The 27,605-nt window shown below is 43.0% G+C and overlaps 1 protein-coding gene across 1 annotated transcript in view; it reads right to left on the bottom strand.

Annotated features, from left to right (window-relative positions):
• REC114 (REC114 meiotic recombination protein) overlaps positions 1 to 27,605 on the bottom strand; it is a 66,691-nt gene that overhangs the window by 9,379 nt on the left and 29,707 nt on the right. Inside the window, exon 3 of the mRNA XM_006167279.2 lies at positions 12,675 to 12,758. Coding sequence (XP_006167341.1) covers positions 12,675 to 12,758 — 84 coding nt within the window. The remainder of the gene's footprint in view (positions 1 to 12,674; positions 12,759 to 27,605) is intronic.

Here is a 27,605-nt window from a genome sequence, read left to right as displayed (position 1 = left end):
AGACTGGATGCAGCACTTTTTCCCTCACCACGGGGGGGTTCGTCTAGCAAGGAGTTAAGGGAGCAGTCCTCATCTGATGCTGGAAGAGAAAGCCAGAATTTCTTATCCCCCACCCCCTTGGGGAACAGTTTTTCCACACAAACGTGTTTCCCTTGGGGAGAGGCATCAGCAAGAATGGAAAGCCGGAATCCCAGACAGGGCGGCCGAGGTCCCGACTGCACTGGAGGTCAGGGCATTCTGCGTTGGAGTAAAGATCTCTTGTCCATAATGGGGAGTCAGGGAGGGTACTACACGTAGTCCTGACTCCGCAACGTTCTCTAAGTGGAGGGAATACAAACTTGGGCTTGGCACTAAAAGCACTACTTAAGAGAAGCTAGACCCACATGGGGACTGCAGTTTGAGTCCTTACTGTCAGCCTGAAACAGCCAGGTGTATGCTTAAGTGCCCATGGTCCCACAGGTTGGCCCCTCCCACTTCAAATAAGAAGGAATCTTTTTGAGCAGACCCAGTGGAAGGCGCTCCTCTCGGCTCATGTGCTCTGCCATGAATAACAAAAACCAATCAGATCCAGTAGGTGCCACATGAAACGAGGCTGCAAACTGAAGCAACCCTGGGGATGGACAGGCAGGCGCCCAGTACTGCTCTATCTCGTATTGATGACCATAGTGACCTGACCCTCCAAGAGGTCAGACCACTGAACCAATCACATGGTGGGTGCCCCGCTCACTGCCAGATAAGCCCCCTACATTCTCTGGCAAAACAGCAAATGTGGGAGCACAATTAACATTTTAGAAAATCTGGCAGCTCTATCAGGTGTGTGTAATTTTGAGTTTAAAAAGATAATCTACATTGGGGGCCAGCAGGTGGCATGCTGGTTAAAGGCGCTGGACTCCCACATGGCCTACTGCGGTTTGAGTCCTGGACCCGGCAGCTTGCTCTCACTTCCCTCTCTCTCTCTCCTGCTCTCGCTCTCACTCTGTCCCTCTCTGGTCAAATTAAATAAAGTTAAATAAAAGAATTTTAAAAAGTTACCTACAATGAAACATCAAACCATTTTCTTAGAATAGTTTCCTTTTTCTAGTCTAATCTTCTGCCTAGTTTACATGAAAGCCACTCCCCATCCCCCATGGGGCTGTGTGTGTGTCTTCACTCGGGTTCTCCCATGATGCACTTCCACACTGAGAGGGGACATCACGAAGCTCGTAGGAATGAGACCAGCAGACAGTGTAATGGTTACGTCACTGGACTCCCATGTAGTCAACTGCGGTTTGATCAAGTTCCTCACCTGGTGGCTTAAAACTCACGATGGGTGCGAGTGCATATGTGCCTGAAATCCCCAGAGGAGGATGGAGAAGGGATTGCAGTGTGGCTATCTCCCCGGGGGGTGATCTCTCCCTTTCTCTGTTTCTTCAGCAAGTACACATGCCCTATAGGCAAAAATCTTGTTCTCAAAAAAAAAAAAAAAAAAACATGTCATAGGAAGATATAATTGAAGTACACGTTTATTTTGGTGAAACAAGTTGAAATTCATGCAGTTTTTTCATGATACACATTTCCAAGAACTGTTTGAAGACCCCTCCTATATTGCCACATTGCTAACGTGAAAACCTTTCTAACCATAATTAAGAAAACCCCTTAATTTCCTGTAAGTAATCAGTCCTGGGTTTCCCTGGCCGTAGTCTACACTGTTTAAATAAACACACCAAGCCAGGCCCTGTGCTTAGGCTACAGGACAGCCGTGGCGGAGGTAACGTGCAGACGCACCAGCTCCTCCCACTGCCACCACTCCGTTCTCTTCCTGTTTGAACTCACTCTGTTTTCCCCCTGGACTATAATCATTATGTCTTTCGACACTGACAAAATGTGAGAAGGCAATTTTTTTTTTTCATTACGAGAGAGATTTTTGGTATCGGGTGCATGCATTCACTAAAGAGACAGAAAGCGAGAAAACACCTCCCTCAGGGGGGATGGATACACCACAATCCCTTCTCTTCCATCCTCTTCTTGGGATTTTGGGCATGCACACAAACGTGCCAGGTGTGAGTTTTAAGCCATAGTGACTGGGATGCCCTTATTGCGATGGAGGCCAATAAATCAAGGTGGCTATGGCAGTTCCGGCAGCAGCAGCCATGGCAGTGGCAGAAGACAGTAATTAACGCCAGAAACAAAGCTTAGCAGGAGAGGAGAGCCAGAGAAGTGACAGGGAAGCTACAGGTGACGATAGATTTGTGAACTCAGCCAGGCACAGTAGTGGCAGTACCTCTGTTTGTTGCCTACAAGAAACATACCTCATGGATAAAGACATATATAGACTAAAAGTGAAGGCTAGAAGAATGTATTCCATGCAAATGGAACCAAAACAGGGCTGCAGTCACAATACTGATTTCAGACAAAAAGGGCTTTAAGACAAATAATGTAAGAAGAGACAAAGAACGGCGTTATATAGTAGAAAGAGGGCTAATTCAAGAAGATACATGCTTATAAATATCTATGCACCCAACTCAGGAGCACCCAGATACATGAAGGAAAGACTGCTCGATCTAAAAGGAGAGAGGGACTGCAACACACTGATGGTCAGGGCTCGCAGCACCTCACTGCCTCCTTTGGGCCGATCATATAGACAAAAACTAAGCAGAGATACAGAATCTAAACACTACCATAAATCAAATGGTCTTGACAGACATCTATAGACCTTTCCACCCAAAAACCACAAAATAGACATTTTTCTCCCCCCTACATGGCACCTTTGTGAAGGCTGACCACTTGACAGGGCACAAAACAAGCCTTTATAGATTCAAAGGTATAGAAACTATACCCAACATCTTTTCTGATCATGATGCAATTAAACTTGAATTAATTTCAGAAGGAAAAAAAAAACAACATATACAATCATATGGAAACGAAATAACTTACTCCTGAATGACTTCACAACCGAAGAAATTAAGACTGAAATAAAAAGATTCATGAAAACCAATGATACCGAGTACACGAGCTTCCATAATCTGTGCCACAGCAAAAGCCGTCATAAGAGGGAAGTTCATAGCAATAAATGCGCATAAGAAAAGGATGGAAAGATGGCAAATGGACAACCGAACGTCATGCTTCAGAGAACTGGGGAAAGAACAAGAAAATCCCCAAAGATGCCAGGACAAAAGAACGAAGATTCGAGCAGAAATAAGTCAAGCAGAAAATAGATGAAAGCAAAACCTGGTTCTTTGGAGAGAGAGAATCGACACACCATTAGCTAGACTAATTAAGAATCAAGGAACCAGGTGATTTCACAACGAAGCAGGCAATATTACAACAGACATAAGAAATACGAAACATCATTAGTGGATACTATGAGTGACTATTTACCAACAAACAAGAAAACCTGGATGAGATGGACACACAAAATCGACCGAAATTCAATCAGGAGGACACAGAAAGCCTGAGTAGGCCCGTAACAAGCCAGGAGATTGAATCAGTAAGAAATCACCTCCCAACAAAGAAAAGCCCTGGTCCTGATGGCTTCACTTCTGAATTCTGTAAAACCTTTAAAGAAGAGTTAACCACCCCCACTCTACTCAAGTTGTTTATTTTTTTAAGATCCAAAAGTAAGGAACCCTCCCAAATTCATCGTATGAAATCTCCATCACCCTAATCCCCAAAACATACCAGGACATGACAAGGAAGGAAAACTACAGACTAATATCTCTGATGACTACAGATGAAAAAACTCTCAACAAGACAGTAGTGAATCGCATCCAACATACAAAACATTATACATCATGGCCAGGCAGGCTTTATCCTAGGAATGCAAGAGTGGGTCAACATACACAAAACTATAAATATAATACACCATATTAACAGAAAGAAAGATAAAAACCATATGATCTTATCAGTTGGTATATGTAGAAAAAGCATTTGATAAAATACAACATCCCTTCATGATTAAGACTCTCAAGAAAACCAGCATAGAAGGGTCATTTCTCAACACAATAAAAGCTATCTATGAAGAACCCATAGCTATCATACCGAATGGAGAAAAGCTGACAGCTTTTCCACTAAAAACTGGTACAGGACAAGCTTCCCACTTTCTCCACTCCTGTTCAATACAGTGCTGGAAGTCCTAGCCAATGCAACCAGAAAAGAAAAAGAAAAGAAAAGGAAAGAAGAGATGAAAGTATTTCTATTTTCAGATGACATGATTGTATACATGGAAGACCTGAAAAACTCTTGGAAGTAATAACTGAATACAGTAAAGAGGCAGGATACAAAATCAGCATTTCTACATATGAACAACAAGCAGACTGAGGAAGAACTAAAGAAAGTAACCCCATTCACCCCAGCCAGAAAAAGTATAAGATACCTAGGAATAAATCTAACAAAAGAAGCCAAAGACCTCTACAAGGAAAACTATGAAATTTTTTAAAAAGAAATTAAAAATGATATAAAAAAGTGGAAGGACATCCCATGTTCCTAGATAGGAAGAATATAATCAAAACAGCAATTCTACCCAAATTAATCTACATATTTAAGGCAATCCCAATCAAATTTCCAGAGACATTCTTCACAGATCGAGAAAAGATAATCATGTATCTGGAATCATAAAAGACCCCTTATTGCCAAAGCACTCCTGTGCAAGAAGAGTGAAGTAGGAGGCATCTCACTCCCTGACCCCAAAATATATTACGAAGCTATGATAATCAGAACAGCATAGTACTGGCAACAAAAACAGACAGGTGGACCAATGGAACAGAACAGAGATCCCAGAAATAAACCCCCAAACATACGGCCAAATGATTTTTGCCAAAGGGCACCAGTCAATTCAATGGGACAAGGAAAACCTCTTTAGCAAATAGTGCTGGACAAACTGGGTTTCCACCTGCAGAAAGATGAATCTGGACCCCCATCTCTCACCATTAACAAGAAGCAACTCAAAGTGGATCAGAGATCTAAACCTAAGACCTCAAAGTATAAAAATACTGGTGGGAAATGCTCCAAAAACTCTGGAAGACATTGGAGTAGGACAAGACTTCTTAAATAAGACCCCCCGAAGCACAGGCAGTAACCCCAAAAACAGACAAGTGGGGTTACATCTGATTAAGAAGTTTCTGTACAGAAAGACACAGTAATTAGTGTGAATCAACCACCCTCTGAATGGGAGAATATTTTTTTAAACAATGCCTCAGAAAGAGACTGGTAACCAGAATACATAGGAAACAAACGGCTTACTTGGGGGGCAAAAATCAACCCAATTAAGAGACAGGAAAATGAGATGAACAAACTCTCTAAGGAAGACATACAAACTGCCAAAAAGCATATGAAAAAATGCTCAACATCCCTCGGAAGGGAGATGCAGATCAAAAACAATACGATACCACCTAACCACAGACAAAGATAAAAAAAAAAAAAAGACAAGCACTGGCAGGGCTGTGGTGAAGGGGGTCTCTCTGCATTGGTGGTGGGGATGCAAATGGGTCCAGCCACTGTGGAGAACGACACGGAGTTTCCTCAAAGACCTACAAGTAGAACCACCGTGTGATCTAGCATTTCCATTCCTGGGTATCTACCCAAAGGACAGGGGAACGCTCAATGCTCGCACACCTACGTTTACTGTGGTATTGTTCACAATTGCTAAGACACGGAACCAACCGAAATGTCCACGAACAGATGAATGAATCGAAAGTATGGCACGTACAGTCTATGGAATACTACTGAGCCATTAAAAAAAAAAACAACACACTTCTTGGGATTTGATAGAAAGTGGACGAATCTGGGAGATTTACTGCTGAGTGAAGCAAGCCAGGCTATGGGAGAGAGGCACTATATGTTTCCACTTAATATATATCGACTGCCCACTCTATGGTGGACTCTGAATGACTAGAGGGTACGAACGCGTGGAAAATGGTCACGGATATGAATTGTGGGAAGGGAGGGAGAGTGTGAGGAAAGAAATCAAGGAGAAAAATAGAGAGGCAAGACATTTATGGGACTCAGAAGTGGATGATGGTCTGTGGATGATACTGTGTACAGTATCCTCACCTGAGGTGAAGTGTATTCATGTTGGGTAAATTCACTTTACAAGGCATGTGATATATAGTGATTGAATGTATAAAATTGAAATTGGGAAAAAAAAAAAAAGCACCCTCAACAGGGTCTCGGGCCTCAACCCTCCCCGACAGCCTCCCCTGACAGCTGGGATCAGTCTCAACTGCAACAATCCGGTGCACCCAGGTCCCCCAGGACCCAAACCCTAATCTTTCATGTGACTCCCAGCATTACAGAGGGGTGCCTTACTGCTGCACCACTACCGCTGGGTCAGAGGAGTTTTCAGAGTTTTCATTACCAGCGGGGGATGAATCGCTGTCTTATGCTTACAGGGCATTTCTTTTGTATTTTTCCTATTCGTGCCCTTAGCCATTTTTCTCTTGGAGGGATAATTAGAAAATAATACCAAGAGTCACTGAAACTAACTTTCCTACAGAAGGGAAAAGGACTGGCAAGAGAGCTGCATGTTCATTTGACGAGAACTCCATGAATCTTCTGTGCAACCATGCTGGGTTTTTTGTTTCTTCTTCTTTGGAGAGAGAGAGAGAGAGAGAGAGAGAGAGAGGAAGACAAAAAGAAACAGACACAGGTATTCTTTACAGGTCTTGCTGTGTTGTGATCCTCCTTCTCCAGTGACTAGTTACAGGCACGAGCAGCAGTGACTGTGTTCAGCTTGGCCTGGGAACCGTGGCTGGGCCTCCCATAAGGTGGCACTCCCAAGCAGTGGCACCACCTGCATGCCACTGGAGCTGGGCCCAATTTCTTGTTTACTCTTTCTTCAGCCTGATCTACCTATTTCCAGCCAATCTTATTTTACACTGTATTTGTAGATACCTATTGGGTTGTTGGAAAAGTCATGACGCATCTTTGCATAAAAAACATTGAAAATACATCATGCTTTTCCAACAACATAATATGTGAAGAATCTTTATATTAGCCATTTCTATTAGGATTCCGTAGTTATTTAATATTTTGGGAAACAGTCACATTACAAACTATATTTTGTGGGCCAGCAGGTGGTGCAGAGGTTAAGGCATTGGATCCCATGTGGATGACTTCGCAGTTCAAGTCCCAGACCAGATGGCTTGAATTATGCCAGGGGCATGTGCGTGTATGCCCAAAATCCCAAGAGGAGACTGGAGAAGGGACAGTGGTGTGGCCACCCCCACTGGGAGTTATTTCTCTTTCTTTTGCGCTCTCTCTGGTGAGCACATGCACCCTTCTAGCAAAAAAATAAATAAAAGAGCTTGTGGCGGAAAAGTGGTCTGCAGTCATTTCACTGTATAAGCAGGACAAAAAGCTGGGACCAATGGTGCAGGCCCAGGAGACTGTATATGTGAACGGACACAAGAGTCAGCTCGAATGGTTAGGGTTTCTTTGGAGAGCATTTCTAAAAAAATGACAGAGTAGATTTTATTTCTGACGGCCTAACTGAAGTCTTCCTTCATGTTTGCTTCTGTAAAATTTTCAGATAAAATTTGAGCCAATCTCTTGAAGCCAGAAGTACCACTTCAATACATGTGAACCCAAGACAAAACCCAAGGTACATGAGGAAAAAGCTGGAAACAAGTTGCATCTCCATCTTACACCCTCGATGTCAGGGCCATCACAGGGGAAAACTGTACCACTAGGTTAACCAAAAGGACTGTCTATTTTTATGCCATAATTAAAAGTCAGAAAGCTGTCTGCTGTGAATGAAAAGCGTTCGAGTAACAGTCATGAGCCGCCCCAGATGTGTGGCTCCGGCTCCCATCACCTAAGGACACCAGGCAGTTACTGCAGTGCAACAGCAGCTGTACCCACCCTGCCTCAGCAGTTCCAAGTTGTAACAACTGACAGAAAATTCCCTTCTATGCCGACCTTGAGGAACAAAAGTTAAGGATAAGTTCCGGTCTGTTGCATAGTATTTGGTAACTAAAGTTATCCCAGGCAAGAAGCACCAGCGATTCCTTTTCTCTAGCTAGGAAGACGAGCGTTGGCTCAGTAGTGATATATTACAGGAGGCAACAGATAAAAGGAGAAAAAAATGTGTGTAGGTATTAAAAAGCATTTGAGGGTCAGCAGGTGGCAAGGTGGCTAAGGCACTGGACTCTTACATGGTTGGCGGCAGTCTGTGTCCCAGACCAGGCAGCTTGACTCTGTGAGTGTGTGTATGTGTGTCCAAAATCCTGAGAGGAGAAAGGAAGAGAAGGGATTGCAGTGTGGTCATACCGCCTTGGGGGGTGATTTCTCACTTTTCCTCTCTGTCTCTTGCCAGTGAGTGCATGTACCCGATGGCCAAAAAAAAGGAAAAAAAAATGGATAAACAATTACATAGGGGCCCACCTCACAGTCTAGTGGTTAAGGAAACTGGATCTCACATGGCCAACTGTGGGGTTCAAACCCTGGTCCCACTGCCTTGAAAAACACACCAGGCACGTGTGTGCATGCCTCAAACCCTGACAGGAGGAGAAACAGAGAAGGGACTGCTGTGGCCAGCCCCCGCCGCGGAGTACTTTCTACCTCTCCCTTTTGGTCTCTCTTTGGCAAACACATGCACCCTCTGGCGATTAAAAAGTATGTAATGCTGATAAAAAGTATCAGTAAATAAACTGAAAAACGATCTCCCTCACATGGTAAAGAATATTCAGGCAACACCCAGAGATGCACTTGACCTCAAGTACTTTCCTGACAGTCAAGACGACATCAAGGAAGCTACCTTAACTGGAGAATCACAATGTTCTGAAAGGTGTACATAGTCAGCAAAGTGGGCCAAGTACTAAAAATAAGAATCACTGAGAACAAACACAGTTATCATTGTGAATTACAAAATTAGTTTCCCAGAAAAAAAATTAGGGTTGATAAAAGTTTAGTTAGGGACCAGCAGATGGTGTAATGGTTACGTTGCTGAATTCCCATGTAGTCAAGTCCCAGAGCTGGCAGCTTGCAGATGGCATGGTGGTTAAAGGCGCTGGACTCCCACATGGCTGACCACAGTGCAAGTCCTGGACCTGGCAGCTCGCTTTCTCTCTTTGTGTCTCACTCTGGTCAGATTAAAAAATAACAATAATGATAAGTAATGGACGCAATTCTTAAAAAAGAAAAAGAACCACCTCGCACCAGGCATGTGTGCATACTTGCCCCAAATCCTAAGGAGAATGGAGGACAGGAGACTGGTGTGGCAATCCCCTCTGGGGGGTGATTTCTCGCTTTCTGTCTGTCTCTCTAGCAAGTGTACACATCCTTATAGCAAAAATCTCTCTTAAAAAAATAGTAAAGAAGCTAAATTTTTTTTTTTTTTGGAGAGCTTTTCACTCTAGGGGGCGTTCGCCAGACAGAGAGAGAGACAGACAGAAAGCGAGAAATCACCCCCCAGAGGGGATGGCCACACCGCAATCCCTTCTCCTCCATTCTCCTCTCGAGATCTTGGGCATGCACACACACGCACCCGGCGTGAGTTTTAAGCCACCGGGTCCGGGACGTGAACCGCGGTCGACTACGTGGGAGTCCACCGATATAGCCATTATGCTAACTGCTGGTTCCCAAGAAGCTAAATTTAATTCAGAACAAAAACATTAACTATCTGGAAGAAATCTTTGAGATGAAGAATAACAAAAACAACAACAGGCAAAGGTTCCTAGCCTTGAATATCTAAGGAATCTATATATGATGTATGATAAACACACACAAACATAATATGTAACAAACTATGTAACTACACAAGTTACATGTATAACATCTAAATACTCTTAAGAAAAAACAAGTTAGGCAAAAGAAGGTGATTCAAGAAATACAGAGGTCAGGGCCAGTGGGTGGCATGGTGGTTAAGGGCACTGGACTCCCACGTGGCTGACTGTGGTTCGAGTCCTGGACCTGGTGGCTTCCTTTCTCACCTCCTCCCCATCCCTCCCTGGTCAAAATAAAGTTAAATGAAGTCAAATTATTCTTTTTTAAAAAATACAGATGTCTACCAAAAATTTGCATTTTTATTAGTTATCAAAGAAATGCAAATTAAAGAAAGATCCTCATTACTACCTAATAGACTAGGAATTAGTTGTTGTTGTTTATTTATAAATTACCAGATGATGCGTGCACTTACCAGAGAGAGAGAGAGAGAGAGAGAGAGGGGGGCGAGGCGGGAGAGGGAGAAAGTATCCCCCCGGGCATGGTTACACTGCAACCTCTCCTTCATTCTGTCAGGATTTGAGGCACATACCCAGTTTTTTAAGCCACCGGGCCTGGATTTAAACTGCAGTTGCCCATGTAGGATCTGGCTCCTCTAACCCCTGAGCTATGGGGCTGGTCTGGAAATAGGCTTACAAATTTAAGTTTTATCACTCTATTAGAGAGGATTGGGGTAAATGAACATTCTTACACATTACTGGTGCACTGGAAACAGGGATCTCCAATCTGGAGGGCAGCTTTACACAAGAAATGCCATGGTTCTAGGACCACTACCTCAAGAACTCTAGCAGTCAGTCCTTATGAATAGCAAAACCTTCCACAGTAGTACCAGGATGGGGGTTAGTTTTGGTACATGGAAACCTTGCCATGGCATTAGCCACCAGGAGTGTTTTAAAAGATTACACAGTGACTTGGTATAATGTCCTGACATCGTGTCACTTGATCAAAGAGTAGGATACAAAGTGCAACCACCCTCGCTTTATAAATGACCTGCGTGACAACTGTTTTTAATTGCCAGAGGGCCCAGGCACCAGAGAAAGAGAAAACACTCCCATGGGTATGGTCATGCTGCACTCTCCTCTCCACTTCTGCATCCCATCAGGGTTCAGGTCACACACACAGGGGTGTTCGTAATGGTTATCTGAGTGGTCAAATTAGGGTTGATTTTTATTTTGTCCTTTATAGTTAAAATGTTTAATAATATATGATTTTAAAAAAAGAAACCTTAAATATCAAACATACTACTGTGGTATAATTTTTTTAATTAAAACTTTTTTTTTAAGTTTGTGATAGGGCCCATGAGCTCAGTGGAGAGAGTGAGAGCAAGTGAGCACACATAAAAATGTGCCCATGAGCGCCCCCCCCAGGAGGGACGGCACACTGCAACCCCATCTCCATGCTCCTCTCGGAATTTGGGGCACACAAGCACAAACACCTGGTATGCTTTTCAAGCCATGCAGCCAGCCATGAGGGATCCTCCTGCCTTAGCCACCACACCACTAGCTGGCCCTCTAAAACCTTTTTTTTTTTTTTTGGTTGTTTTTGCTTTATGAGAAAGTACAAATATGTGTGAGAGACACAGAGAGACGCCAGCACCCTCCACAGGGTCTGGTCACGTTGTGATCCCCTTCCTTCCACCTGTTGGATCCTGAGCACTCACACACATACCCAGCGTGTTTCAGGGTGAACAGGCCAGGGGTCAGACAGTAGGGGCCATGTGGGAGCCAGCTTCTCCTGAGCAGGTGTTACCATGAGCCAGCCTGCGGAGTGTAACTTTGTAAAAGATTTCTACATCCACTCAGCATGACATAGGCTGGGACCAGGAGTCCCAAGACCAATGGCAGCCGCTTCTCTCATAGCTGGTCGTAACTGTAGCTACTGGCTTAAGTCAAACTCAGCTTCCCAATATGCAAAAGGAAAAGGGAAACAGAGGCTCTTCTGTGTTTGAGAGTGCGTGCCCAAGACCTCTCTGGAGGTCTGGTGCACCAATGAATCCCTTCTCAGAACACTGTTTTAAATCACATAAAGCATATACAATGACAAAGGAAATCAGTTATACTGAATTAGTTGGTTAAAATATTAAACTAATCTGAACTAATACCATACACGCTGCTTTGTTAACGCATTCAGAGCAGCAACCACCTTAAGTTACACAGAACAATGAGCACACATGATGTGTGCAGTATCCGGACAACTGGGATGCAGGATGGAATCTCTCATTTCCACGGTGAGAAAGTGGCCTGGGGTCGACATTCATAAATGGAGGGCAAGGAAACATTTCAACAGAGGTCAGTGAGTGTCTGTGCCAGTTCATGGACCCCAAATTCTATGAGCAAACTTTGGGGGTATCTGTGTACCCCAGGTTAAGAGTTCTCAACTAGGTGTTTTGAAAGACCTCTCCCAACTCTCAGTCTGAGTCCATTAAGAATTAGCACCTTTCACCCAAATTTCAGTATTATCTACTCAGTGAATGGGAACAGATTGGTTTTTATTTCTGAAAGAAAATCACCCAGGTGATTAGTCTGCATGTTTCTTTGATGAGGATCATTCTTTACTTTTAATGCATCTAGAAAGCAAATAAGAGCATTTCATTTTCTAATACTAGAGAGGAAAAAATGAAAAGCTACCCAGTGAAGCATCTGAAATATCACCTCTCAGATGTCTAAACAGCAAGGCAGCAGTGATGCGCTCCACCTCCCCCCAGCTGGTGCCTGGGATGGAGAACGTGACCCCGCTCAGACACGTCTCCACAAAGCCAGCGAAGCCTGGCTGTGGAGCATCGACCTCTTGCTAAGCAGGCTTCTGCCTCTCTGTAGCCATTTGTTTTGCTCACGCCAACCTTTCTTAAACACGTGTATGCTGCCCTGTGCCACCTCACCTATCAAGAGATGCTCCCACACCCCCATGTCCAAAACACTCAAAATATAAGTGTGTTCATTCCCTCAGAAGAGGTGGTCACACGGCCAGCTCTAGCTTACCTTGACTACTGGTCCAATCAGCAGACAGTCCATGCGCCTTACGACCTTCAGCCAGTCCTTGCTCCCAATCAGTGAAAACCCTTCCTGGAACCAAATAGGTAAAATTAGCAACAGAAGCAAAAGAGACACGACAAATAGTGACAGCACAGCTGCTTCCTACTAGAAGTTGTGGACTGATTTCTTCTGTAACTGACGCCCGGGGAGAGGGTCCGATACACCCATTGCCAAGGATGACTCCCACATGTTGGCCCGTGTCCTGGGACCTTCCCTGCATGTTCGACATTAGCAGTCCATTTTATTTCTTCTCTTAATCTTTTCATATTTATTACAGGTGGCGAATGTCCACAGCCACACTGCTATAAAAATCCCTGTAGGGTTTGCCCAACGGCGACTTCATATTCCCGGAACACAAGGGTTCCAGTATAGTAGTGTATTAGCTTACCTGGCACAGCCCTAACTGCACGTGAGATTTCTTGTCACGAGAGTCTTATTTTCAGATCTCTACTAATGGAAAATCTGAAGCAATTTGGTTTTGGAAACTGAATGCTTAGCTCTTCGTTTCCGCTTGACAAGTGTAGAAGGCAAAGAGGGCGGCAGAGGGCACACAAGTCTCAAAGGGGGATGGCAGCTGGTCCTTACAGGGAAGAGAGGAGCTGCTGTTCGGGTCAGTTAATAAAGTACAGCCACACAGCAGATGAATGCTCGCTCGGGCCGGTTCTCAAGCGTCAGTCACGTCGTCAGCAGGCCATTTTCCAGGGGGTGACTTCTTGCTGTCTCTGTCTCTGTCTTTCTGGAAAGCGCACGCGCCCTATAGCAAAAACGTCTCAAAAAAAATCCAAAAACCAAAAAACAAACTAACAAAAAAATCTCAACCATAGCAGCTTGAAAAGCATGCTACACACATACATGTATGCCCAGGTCCTAACAGAATGCATGAGCTCTTTAACAAAAATAGTGTCATTTTGTACTCAACTGTTTCTATGCTTTTAACAGAAAAATAAACATGTGATATACACATATAGAGTACCTATCCTATCCTTTGTGAGGTCAGAATGCCATGGCATCACTGAGTAAGCACACAAGCCCCTGCTCTCAGACCTGCTTCCTCTTGCTCTTCCAAGGAGTACCCAAGTATGACATGGTCCCTGCCACTCAGGTCTATACACTGGGATCATAAAAGCCACTTCTTGGGACCAGCAGTTAGCGTAATGGCTATGTCGCTGAACTCCCATGTAGTCGACCACGGATCGCATCCCAGACCGGTGGCTTAAACTCATGCCAGGTGTGTGTGCGTGCGTGCCCAAGATTCCAAGAGGAGAATGGAGGAGAAGGGATTGCGGTGTGGCCATCCCCCCGGGGAGTGATTTCTCGCTTTCTATCTCTCTGTTTCTCTGTCTGTCCGGCGAGCGCACACGCCCTACCGCAAAAAACCTCTCCAAAAAAAAAAAAAAGAAAAGGAAAGGAAAAGCCACTTCTTCGTTTACCTTTATCCCCCCAAAGATGAACAGTTGTAATACTAATGATGATTCTATAAATGGTTGGGTTTTGTTTTGATAAAGACGTAAGGGTGAATTAAACTGTAATCCTTATCAAACCAAGAACATCTATACTGCTCACAGTTAACATCCATTTCCGATGTACTTCTGAATGATTAAACATAGCACTTCTGCTTGCATGCATTTCTAGTGGCACTTCAGCCATATTATATCAGCACCACAGGCATCTGTTTAAACTTTTAATTTTTAGATTTCACAAGTAGTAGTAATTATAACAGCAGAGTGAGCCAGCTGAGTTAGATATAATGCCACCTCTTGCTATTTCGGTGCAGCTTAGACAATACAGTGACGTGCAAAGTGGAATCAAGACAACGTGGCAAACTGAAAAAGGAAGAGGGTCACCACTCAGAGCCCTATTTCTGAGTTTTCACTATCTCCCATTATTAGACAACAGATGTGGAGCCAGCAGATGGCATGGCCGTTAAGGTGCTGGATCCCACATGGCTAATTCTGTAGTTCAAGTCCTGGACCTAGTGGCTTGTAAAACATGCTGGGTGCGGTCCAGCAGGTGGAGTAGTGGTTGAGACACTGGACTCCCACATGACCAATCATAGTTTGAGTACCAGATCTGGCAGCTTGAAAAACCACACCAAGCACTCCTGTGTTCATGCCCAGAATCCCAGGAGAGAATGGAGAAGGGACTGCTACATGGTCATCCTCCTTCAGAGGTGATTTCTCACTTTACCTCTCATTGTCTCTCTCTTTCTCTGGTGAATACATACTCTATGGCAAAAATCTTAAAAAAAAAAAAAAAAAAGGAAAACAGAAAAACACACCAAGTGAGTGTGCATGTGTTCCCAAAGTCCCAAGAGGAGGATGAAGAAGAAGGGCTTGCAGTGTCGCTGTCCTCCCTGGAGGCTGATTTCTTGCCTTCCCTCTCATTGTCTCGCTCTGGTAAGAGCACACACCCTATGGCAAAAAATCTAAAAAAGCAGAGATGTGACAGAAGACCAGATTCAAAACAGAAAAGTTTGTTATCTTCTAAGAAACAACAAAATTTTCCTTAAAAAAATTTATGGAGACTACTCCATAAATGAATAATTCCATTTATTAAAGTTTTCTGCAGGGACCAGCACATGGTCTAATGGTTACGTCTCTGGAATCCCACGTAGTCAACCATGGTCTGAGTTCTGCATCCAGCAGCTTAAAACTTACACCAGGTACATATGTTTGCGTGCCCCAGATCCTGAGAAGAGCCTGGAGAAGGGACTGCGGCATGGCCATCCCCCTGGTGGGTGATTTCTCACTGTCTCTCTCTCACACACCAAGTGAGTGTGCATGTGTTCCCAAAGTCCCAAGAGGAGGATGAAGAAGAAGGGCTTGCAGTGTCGCTGTCCTCCCTGGAGGCTGATTTCTTGCCTTCCCTCTCATTGTCTCGCTCTGGTAAGAGCACACACCCTATGGCAAAAAATCTAAAAAAGCAGAGATGTGACAGAAGACCAGATTCAAAACAGAAAAGTTTGTTATCTTCTAAGAAACAACAAAATTTTCCTTAAAAAAATTTATGGAGACTACTCCATAAATGAATAATTCCATTTATTAAAGTTTTCTGCAGGGACCAGCACATGGTCTAATGGTTACGTCTCTGGAATCCCACGTAGTCAACCATGGTCTGAGTTCTGCATCCAGCAGCTTAAAACTTACACCAGGTACATATGTTTGCGTGCCCCAGATCCTGAGAAGAGCCTGGAGAAGGGACTGCGGCATGGCCATCCCCCTGGTGGGTGATTTCTCACTGTCTCTCTCTCTCTGGCAAGCACACATGCTCTATAGCATAAATCTCTCTTAAAAAATAAAAGTTTTCTGCATATGATGACTACATCAGTATGAACACTTTCTTTTTTGAACTTTGAAAGTAGAAAACTTTGCTGTTGTCACAAGGGGGGGAAGTTCATGCTGTCAGTTCAGAGAGAACAAGCTCTGTGTAACCTGTTTCTCACGTATGCCCTCTTCAAGGGCTCCGTCAGCAGCCATGATAGCCACGGGCCACCTTTGAGCTGAGCAGAACACTGCAACAGCTCCCATCACCGAGGTGTAAGCACAAGTGTTCTAGGACGTCTAGCCAGCATGAGACAGAAGACTGCAGCTGAGCATGGGCAAGGGAAGGAAAGGCCTGCACCAGGGCAAGGACCATGGCGAAGAAAGGAAAGGGTCCAAAATGGCCTGCCCCAGAGAAGGGTGGAAAATTACATGCATGGCAACTGGACAAAAAACTATCTTAAGAATTTTGGCGGAGGTAGCAAATTTGGGACAACTAGGTGAGCACACCTAGACCTGACCAACACCGCCACACACATAGTTGACCAGTAAACTTACATTGCACATCAAACTAGGCTCCAGAGCAAATTTTAAACTTTTACATATGAAGAATACCTCAACTATGGTGAATGGGGGATCAACTATTCAGACACTGCCCACATTTAGGAGCTGTCCAAAGTAGATGGGACTGTAAGCTAAACAAGACCCAGTGAGAGCTCACAGGCCAGGGATGAAGATGAACATGCAGGAATTTCCTAGGGAGAGAAGGAACACAAACGACATTTGTGAGAACAGCAAACATATATAAATAATATACAAATACACACAAAGAAGAGTAGAGGAAGATGGCACATAAAGGAATAGGATGTTAGTTTGGCTAGAAAGGAGGTGGCAATTTTATTTTGTGTTTGTGCATGTGTGCTTATAGTGCTTTATATTTGTTTATTTTTATTTTTATTTTTAAAGTTAGATTTTAGCCATAGGGTGCGTGTACTTGCTGGAGAGAGAGACCACACAGACAGGAAAAATGAGAATGCACACCCTATGGGAGGTGACCATGCTACAATCCCTTCTCCTCTTAGAATCCTGGGCCCACATATACACGCACCTGGCATGATTTCCAAGCCACCAGGTTTGGGGCTTGAACCACGAAGTCAGCCATGTGAAATCCAATGCTTTAACCTCCATGCCATCTGCTGCCCTTATTTTTTTGGTGCCAGAGGGCATGTACACTTGCCAGAGAGAGAAATTTAAAAAAGGAAAAACCCAACAGGGTGTGGTCACACCACAGTCCTCTTCTCTGTCTCTCTATGCCGTCAGGATTTTTTGTCACACACACCTGCACTCACAGCATGTTTTTCAAGCCCTGGGGCTGGGATTCAAGCTTCAGCTGGCTCCATGGGATCGCGCTCCCTCTGTACACGGCTTACCTGCTATGCTATGGGGCCAGGCTTGCATGGTGCTTTCAGACAGGGTCTTGCTGTGTCGGAGTCCTCCTATCTCGGACTTCGGAGCAGTTGGAGCTACAAGTACACACCTCCACTCCTGGTTTTTCAGGGTGGGCTTGGCCTGCACAGCAGCAGCTCCAATGTCCAAATACCGTGGCTGGGTCACAATTTTATAATTGCAGAAGTTAAGGAAATCCAAATTTAAATAGAGCCCAATAAGATGTCTATATTCTCCACAAAACCCATTAAAACAAAACTCATAACACTTATGTGCAGCATATAATATGTGCATAATCAGTGCTTTCATGAGTAAAAACAGGCCCAGCCTTGGAGGTGCAGGTGGCAGTGTACTAAGCTGCTGTGCTGGGTTTAGATCCTAAGCTGATCTGAACAGGTGGGGTGAGTGCATGCCCGAAACCCCGACTGACGGGCTGGGGGAAGCAAATCACACATTAGGAGACCCCTGTGGTTAAGTACTGTGCAGAGGAAGCTGGATCTCACCCAGCCAACTAGGGTTCAAATCCTGGCCCCAAGTGGCTGGAAACACTTGCCAGGAGGGTACTCATGCACACTTGCCTATAATCCTCTTGGGATGGAGAACTGGAGGAAAAAGGATTACAGCATGATGAGGTCCCACTGGGGGGGGTATTTTTCTCTTTCTTACACACATGTGTGCCTTCTGGCATTAAGGTTTTTTTTTAAATTAAAAAAAAAAAAAGTAGAAGGGTAAAATGAACCCTCATGCACCAATGTCCCAATGTAACTGTCATTTAGTCACAATCAATCTTACTGCATTTCTAACTTTACAGTCAGATAATTTTGAAGCAAATTCTAGACATCACAGCATCTTTTCTGTAAATAGTTTTATCTTGCTAAGGTTTGAATATCCTCCCCTTGCCCCACAAAACCAAAAACAAACGAACAAACAAAAAATCCATGTACTGGAATTCGGTTGCATTGCAAGAATATTAAGAGGCTTAACTTTGTATGCTGTGACAATGCTCAGGGAATGAATGTAAATTAATTTAAAAAATGTTGTAGAAGAAAATTACAGTGCACTTGTCACTAGATGATAGCTTTGTCCATATTTTTAGTTTATTTTTTGAATCAAAATATGGGAAAAAATATTTTGTATGGAAGAGAGAGAGAAGGGAAAGGGGAAGAAAAAAAGTAAAAGTATGCTTAATTGACAAAAAATGAGAAGCTATTTGCTGGTAAGTTATAGAGTAATATCTTTGGCTTGACTGACATAAATAGTATTTGTGCTGAAAGAAGAATGTACACTGTAAAGATGTGATTAAATGTAAATAAATTAATTCATTTATATAAAAAAAGAGACGTAATCTGATTATGTGTTGAAAGGTGGAGCCTTTGAGAAGCGATTAGACATCAGGGTAGGGCCGTTATGAATAAGTCCCAGTGGGTTTATAAGGTCAGGGAACGAGACAGCGCTGCATGGGCAGACAGGTGCTCCTGTCCTCTCCAGATGTGACACACTAGATGGCCATAGGACCCACCACGATTCACCAGATGTGGCCTCTTTGGACCACCCAAACCATGAGCTAAATAAATCTCTGTTATTATTTACGCAGTTTCGTGTATTTTCTGTTGTTAGTAATAGAACACACTAGATCATATCTTTCAAAGATGCGGAACATTTTAGGTCAATAATTACTGAGATATCTATGTTCAGTAAAGTTCACTCATTTTAGTGTACAGTTCTATGAGTTTGACAAGTAGAGTTGTATACCACCGTAATAATAATTAAGATAAAAAGGGACCAGCAAAGAATGTAATGGTTACGTGGCTAGAATCCCACATAGTTTATTGTGGTTCAAGTCCTGAACCCGGCAACCTAACGTTCATGCCAGGCTGTGTGCCTGTGTGCCCAAAATTCTGAGAGGAGAACAGAGAAGGGGTTACAGCATAGCCATTCCCCCCTGGGGGTGATTTCTTGCTTTCTGTTTCTCTGACAAGCACACGTACCCAATAGTAAAATCTCCTCTCAGAAAAAAGAAAAAAAAAGTTAAAAAAAAGTATTTTGCCTCCCAAAATACTCTTACCCTGATTCCTGTCCTTGGCAATCACTGATCTTTTTATCTCCCCTACAGTTCTTCCTTTTCTAGAATGTCAGATGTCAGGCTCCTTTGAGTCTGGCTTCGTTCACTTGGAAAACTCAGTTAAGATTAATCCATCCCATTACTAAGTGCATGGGAAGTCCACGCGGTGGGATTGCCGAGTAGTAATGCATGGTGTTCAACAATTCGTTTACACATTCGCCAGCTGAAAGACTGGGATAGTTTCCAGTTTGGGGTGATTATGAATAAAACTGCCATACTTGTTTGTGAACCAATATTTGTGTGAAAATAAGTCAGTTCACTCGAATAATCATCTAAGGACCTTTATTGCTAGAACCTGCCGAACTTTTTGCCAAAATGGTTGTGTCACATTGCATTTCCAACAGCAAGCTATGAGAGTTTCCTTATCCTGCAACCTTGCAAACAGTATTGTCATTCCGTTTGTTTCCTTCCTTCTTCTTGGTCATTCTCTTTTAAAGTTCATTTATTTACTCCACAAAAGAGAAAAAGAGACAGACACAGAAAGATATAGCAAGCATGATAGAGTCTTAATGCCATGATTCAACCTGAGCTTACTCAGTCCTGATCGTGGGCATGTGTACTATTATACTCAGGGAGGTCTCCAGACATGAACGGCACCTTCCATGTGGGTCTGCTGGGCAGAGTGCCATGTTCCCCACTGTGCCACTGACGGGTCCCCTTCCTGGTCATCCCAATAGCTATGCAGTTGTGCTGGGTTTTGGTTTGCCTTTCTCTGACCAGGCAGGCAGTTAGGTAAGAACTGAAGCACACCTAAAGATCAGCTAAAGATCAGCAAAAGCTAGCTGCTAGACACAACAGTGTTCAATTTTCTCGTATGTTTTTCTGTTTGAAATAGTTTCATAATAAAGTTATCTTTAAATAGCCTTTAAATCTTCTTTTATAACTCCTCATAAATGGCCAAAAGAAAATTATTAACTTTAGTACCAACACATGGCTTTAAGAGATTGTCCTTTAGGCAAATAACAGCTACAAATTGCAACACTATCCTACAGAATGAGCTAACATTTCACGAAAACATAAAATTTTCAAATATTTATTCCCAGACCAAATTTTGGCACTAAAGCTTAAATAGAAACTAATTAGTGTGCTAAAGGATGTTACTGTGGAAATTCAATCTGCAGCTCTGATATCTTATTTTCATTAGTTTTTCCATACACCTCATTATTTAATAATGGTGCGAGGCATACAAAGTATACATTCTATATTAAGTCCCTGGCTCTCCTCACTAAGGTCTTCACCCTTAGATGTGTACTTGTTGCAACAGCTCTCTCTTAAATTCTGAATGTATCTACAGAATATGATTTTATTTTTACTTTTAAATAATTCTTTAATTACTCTTATTATTTTTTAATTTCACTAGTGAGAGACTGAGAGACAGAGAGAGAAAGAGGAAGCAAGAAAGCAAGCCATCAGGTGCAGAACTGGACTGTGTTCAGCCATACGGGAGTCCAGCACCCAAGCACCTCACCAGCTGCCAACTCTGTGAATATGATGCTACTAAAAGTCATTTCATAAAAAATATTGGGAAAAACTATTTGGGAACTGTATATATTTAAGTACGCAGTGCTCTGGTTGGTATTTTCATATCTACTTTTTGATTGTCTGACGAAACATTTATTCTGAAGAATAAAATGTGAAATTAGCTTAAGAGTGAGTCAATTTTGTCCTTTTTCGATATAAAACTGGTAAAGACCCACAGGATAATTACCATTTTGGACCTTCCTATAGATTTTTTTATGTTCACATCCTTCTTTTCATAGAAAATGACAAGGAATACTTGTGTAAAATGTGTCTTGCTATAAATTGTACCCAAACTTACATGTGAGAAAAACTCCTTTCAACTGCATTAACATTTACTCAACTAGATTGAACAGTACACTCTCACAGATAAGTTGCAGTAAGATATACATTTGGCAAAAACAGTGTTTTGTTTTTTTAACCTCAAATATCATGCTTCATTTATATGTAGGTACTTATTTATATAGGTACTAAAAATGGCTTAATGGACACGACTTAAATGCTCATAGAACTTATGTTAGCAATGTGAATCACTGCCTACCAAGTGACAACTCCTTCGAGCCAGGTCCCACCCACAACTCCAGCTAAATAGGTAGTAAGCCAGATGACTCCCTCCCTCCGTCGTAAGACCAGAGGGGAGCCCTGGCATAATGTGGTCCATCTGAGAAGCGAGATTCTGAGGATGAGTAAGAAAGGAAGGATTCAAAAGCTATTTATGAAGTGGACTCATCAGAGTTCAGAGGAGGGTGTAGGAAGAGTCTGGTGTAACTCCAAGTTTTCCAATTTGGGTAATCAAGAAAATATTGGTACGGGCATGAAGAGAAATAACTGAAGAGCAGACTTAAAAAAATAAACAACAAAATTGAGGTATGGCCCAGCCCAGTAGCCCAGTGTTTGGGGGAGGCAGATCCCACATGGCTGACCGAGATTTTAATACCAGCCCCAATGGCTTGAAAAACACACTGAAGTCATGTGTATGCATGCCTCAAATCCTGATGAAGTGGAAAAACGGAGGAGAAGGGATTGTAGCATGACTAAGACCCAAAGGGAGATGCTTTCTCCCTGTCTCTCTCTGATAAGCCCATGCACCCTCGGGCAATTGAACAAAAAAAAAAAGCTGACGTGTAATTTATTTTATTTTGTTTTCTTTGGAGTGGTTTTTGCTATAGGGCGCGTGCGCTCGCCAGACAGACAGAGAGAGACAGAGAAACAGGAAGCAAGAAATCACCCCCCAGGGTGGATGGCCACACCGCAATCCCTTCTCCTCCATTCTCCTTTCGGGATCTTGGGCACACACGCACACGCACCTGGCGTGAGTTTAAGCCACCGGGTCTGGGACTCGAACTGCGGTCGACTATGTGGGAGTCCAGTGACATAGCCATTACGCTAACTGCTGGTCCCATACGTGTAATTTATATATGGCAAAGTACATGAATCTTAAGTTTATCTGGGTACATTTTATATACATATACATTTAACTATCATTGAGATCAAGAGAAAACATTTCTATTGGATCGTTGGAAAAGCCATGATTTTTTTTAATGAAGAAATGCATGACTTTTCTGACGACCCAACAGAACGTAGGTGGGGCCATGATGCATGGTCTCAACAATGCCCCTACTTTGCCTGCTGCCAAAGGTACCACTGTCGTGACTTCCATCACCATAAATTCATTTTGCCTTCTCTTGACAACCTCTGTATGAGCATGTACGTGCACTCTCTGTATCTGGCTTCTCTGCAGGAGACACGTTTAGTTTTAGGGAAGAAGGGTGATATGACAAGAGGAGGTAAACAACATGTGAGGTTGGTTTATCACTCCCATTGATTTTTATGAGACACCTCCTACATGAGTATCCATGCTAGACACAGGGAACACTGATGAAAAGAACATGCTGCCTACTCTTCGGGATTTACCATCTACAGGGAGGTACGAGGAAATGAGAAACTGCATCAGTTTGCAAGCATTCCAAGAGCAGGACGGTCAGGGTGTGAGGGAGGACACAGAGGAGCGGCTCTCTTGGCTTGGGGAAGTCAGGGAAGAGTCCAATAAAGGTTGCATTGAAAAAATGCCATGCTGAAAGATTCGCTAAATGTTAATACTCTGAAGCTGAGTGATGGGTGCTTGGGGGTTCATTATATCATTCTCCCTACTTTTGTGTATATTTAACAATATCCATAATAGTTTATATCGTGAAGCATGGATAAGAGCTAGTCAATAAGACAACAGCATGTCAGGTGGAGACACGTGCAAAGCTACAGAAGGAAAACAGCAGAGTTTTCAGGGATCCATGAGTCATTGGGATAAGAGCTGAGACTGAAAAGTCAAGCAAGGGCTGCCAGGTCACTGAGGTACTGGCATTCTTTGCTAAGGAAGCTGGGCTGGATGTTAAGGCCATTGGGAACCACTTAACAAACTGCAAGCAAGAAAATGATCCCATCGGACTTGTCATTCAGAATAATTATTCAGATACCAATACATGCTAGTAAGAGATTAAAGTGATCAGTGGAGGTTACTGAAATAGCTCTGGCAAGAGCTAATGAGAGCCTAAGGTAATGGAAATAAAGATAAGGGGCTTGAGTGTTAATAACATTAGACTTTAATATGATTTATTAAACCATTAATGCTGGCAGCATGATGGTTAAGGCAGCTAGAGTCCATATGGCCGACTATGTGGTTCAAGTATGGACCAGAGGCCTGAAAGACACACTGAGACATTAGCAGATGGCATAACGGTTACATCACTGGACTCTCATGTAGCCGACTGCAGTATGAGTCCTGGACCCGGCAGTTTAAAGCTCACACCAGGCACACATGTGTTCGTGCCCAAAATCCCAAAAGGAGACCAGAGGAGAAGAGACTGAGGTGTAGCCATTCCCCCAGAAGGTGATTTCTCACTTTCTCTCTGGTGAGTGCACGTGCCCTATAGCAAAAATTTCTCAAAAGACAGACATACTGGGCAGGTGTGCGTGTGCCCCAAACCCTGAAAGGAGTGAGAGATGGAGAAGGGGTTGTGGTGTGACCATGCCCCACACAAGGTGCTTTCTCACTCCCCACCCCCTCTGTCTGTCTGTCTCTCGAACACACACGTGGGGGGGGGAAAAAAAACCAAAACCAAAACCAAAACTACTCTGTTGTCAACCAACCTGAAAGATTTAGCACAAAGCACTACTTCTGTAACATCGGCAAACGTCAGATTGAGTTCTTGTAAATCAATGTATTGACAGAATTTTAAAGACATTCTTCCCATGGTCTTAAGATAATTAAAAACATTTTTCCATACTGCTTCCCTCATAATAGGCTTCGTTTCAATTAAATAAAAAGAATCATAGTAATTAACTCGGAAATGTTAACACCTTAATGAGAGTGCCCGCTGCCCTTGCTGTTGTCATCTGGAGAGTTTAAGTTGTGGCAGACAAGTGACAAGGGAGAGAGGTCAGCTGAGCACCATTCCACAAATGAGTCCACAGGCAAGACCAACAAAAAAGATGAAATTCCCAGTGAAGACCAAAAGTGAAGCTAAAACCGAAAATGTGAAGTCTGTTCATAGCATTTCTTGATTTTAATGTCTTGGTGGATTTTAAAAAATGTCCATTTCCAAAATAACTAGCACAAAATAGCAATCCTTAATAGCTTCGATGCCTCATGTGAGCTTTTAAACACACACACAATGAGGCAAGTCTGTTTCCAATCTCTTACAGTCTTAAAAAACACAGAAGATGCCAATAGGAGTGGCCTAAATCTCTAAATATAATCATTTAATGCGATCTGTTCTTTATTTTATTTTAGTTCCATGCTTTTATTTGGCCATATTCATTAATATGAAACAGAAAAAAAAAAAAAACAAAAAACAAACAAAAAAAACCACCGTGGTGTGAAATCTTTTATTTTCTCAGTTACAAATGTCGAACAGAACGGAAACTCACTTATTCTACCTTGGATATTTGAAGTTCAAATACTGCTATTTCTACTCCATGTTCCCATCACTGATAACTGCTGAAGTCAGGAAATCTCATTAGAATTTGCCACCTCACAGTGCTCAGGCAGGTCGACCTACTTAGCAGCTTAGTCTACTATTTTTTGCCTGATTGTTGGGAGAGGAAGAAATAAAACCTTCATCCCCAAAGGAAACACACACACACACACACACACACACACACACACACACAAACCTTAAATCACAACTGTAGTGTTCAGTAGGTCCTCTAAATACCTACAGTGAACAGGATGGAAAAACAAATGACCCAGGGCAGTGGGGGTAGGTATTGATTCAGAAACTTAATAAGAGTCACATCGAGGACTCCTGCACTGTGTAATGTCACGGGGACCTAAAAAGACTCACAATGCACAACCAAAAAAAACGCCCAGAGTAATAACATTCACAACACCTTATGGTTTTGTGTGCCTCACACGTCCTTAATAAAGTATACCAGAGATAATATTTCCAAACCAACAATAATTTAAGACGCAGGAAAAAATTAAGTTAATGTTTTTATAAGTCACGTTTAATTTGGCTTATTTTTTGTTACATGAAATACGGGCATTTTCAAAACTAATAGTCGAAGACATAGATTTACTATTGTATAACATTCCAGGGGATTCAGGAAGTATTTATAGTGCAGAGCCGAATGTGAGAACGCACGCTGCTCCGTGTGTCTGAGGTGCTTTCCTTCCCTCTGCCTCTGATCCCTCGTTGTTGTATAGACTCCCTATAGAAGTGAGTGGACAGCCTGAAAGGACTGACTCAGGTGTGTCCCTGTGAAGAGCCTCTGTTCCGTGAACACCCATAGGCATGTAGCAATAAAATAAGGACAATATTATCTTTCATACCACATTTTACAGTTTATAAATATGCTTCATATTCAGCAGAGCAGATATTATTTCTGTTTTACTACTGAGAGCACTAAGGGTGAGAATAGTTGAATTTTTGCCAAAGTCAAAGTTCATGATACATGAGAAGTTAGAGTAAGAATGAACTGGGCCGGCAGGTGGCATAAGGGTGGCTGGACTCCCACATGGCTAACCACGATGCAAGTCCTGCACCTGGCGGCTTGCTTTCTTACTCTCCTTCAGGTGGACTTAAAAAAAATAATAAAAAAATAAAAAGAAAAAGAACAATGAATTAAATTAAAATAATTTTAAAAAGAATGAGCTGATAACATGAATTGATGACACAGTGCTAGTGGCGAAGTGAAGATAAAGGATGGTAACCTACAGAATAAACAAACGAAACGATAAACAAATGAGGAAAAGAAACAGCTCTGTACTACAAAATTCCAAGTAGTAAATGTAAAGGGACCAGCAGGTGCATGATGGTTAAGGTGGCGGGATTCTACATGGTTAACTTTGTGCTTTGAGTCCTAGACCCCATGGCTTGAAAAACACATGACACGTGTGCATGCATGCCCAGAATCCCGAGAGGAGAACAGAGAAGGGACTGTGGTATGTCCATCTTCCCTGGAGGGTGATTTCTCACTTTCCCTCTCTCGCTTTGTTTCTCTCAAATAAGCACATATACCCTATAGCAAACTAAAAATAAATATATAAATAAAAACAAGGAGCCAATAAGAGACGTGGTAGTTAAGGCACTGGACCCCAAATGGCCAACTTTGTGGTTCAAGTCCCAGACCCAGCGACCTGAAAAATCACGCTCGGCTCATGTGCGTATGCCTAAAATCCTGAGAGAGGAATGGAAAAGGGATTGCGGTGTGACCATCCCCTCTAGGGGGTGATTTCTTACTTTCCCTCTCCCTGTCTCTAGTGAGTACACGTGCCCTATGGCAAAAACCTAAAAATCAAACAAGATGAATGTAGAGAGAGGGAGCCGGTGGAGATGCAGCAGTACGGCGACGTTCTGAGGCTGACCCACATGGGAGGGTTCCAGGTTCATTCCTGGAGATCTCCCAAACACGCTGGACACGCGTGTGCCCGTGATCCAGGTCTAGCTGAAGCTGGGGTGGAGAGTGGTGTGAAGACACTGTAGAGGGACCTCTCTCTCACTCACTCACGGATACATGAGCTTTAAGAGACACATGAAGAAAGAATGATATAAGGACAACACTGTTGCACAAATGCCAGGCGGGAATCCTGGATGGGTGCTGAAATGAGCCAGCAAGGGTATAGTGAGAATGAGGATGTGCACACACCGCCGAGTATCTCCCCAAGGATGCTTATGAACCATGAAGGAAGAAGGGGTCTGAGTACACAAGGAGGAAGGCAGGAGATACCACCCCAGCCATAACCGTGATTATCACCAGTAATAAGACATCTCAATATCCCGTTCCTCCCAGGACAACAAACTGAGAAGGGCTGAATGTCTCTGATCTTTCAGGGCACCCCACAAAGTAACTGGTCAGTATTCATTACAAGGGCATAAAAACAAAGGCTGAGGAACTGTCCCCAAGCAAGGAGCCCAAGGATGAGCAATAAGACTGAGACACCTGTCAAAATCCAAATAAAGTCTACAGATTGGTTAATAATACTCTGTCAATGTTAACTTCTTGGGTTTTGATCACTGGTCTCTGCTAAATGTT

Source organism: Tupaia chinensis, unplaced genomic scaffold (genome assembly GCF_000334495.1).
Source record: "Tupaia chinensis unplaced genomic scaffold, TupChi_1.0 Scaffold144682_1, whole genome shotgun sequence".
In the NCBI taxonomy this organism is placed as follows: domain Eukaryota; kingdom Metazoa; phylum Chordata; class Mammalia; order Scandentia; family Tupaiidae; genus Tupaia; species Tupaia belangeri.
This window is presented reverse-complemented; position numbering and strand designations above follow the sequence as displayed.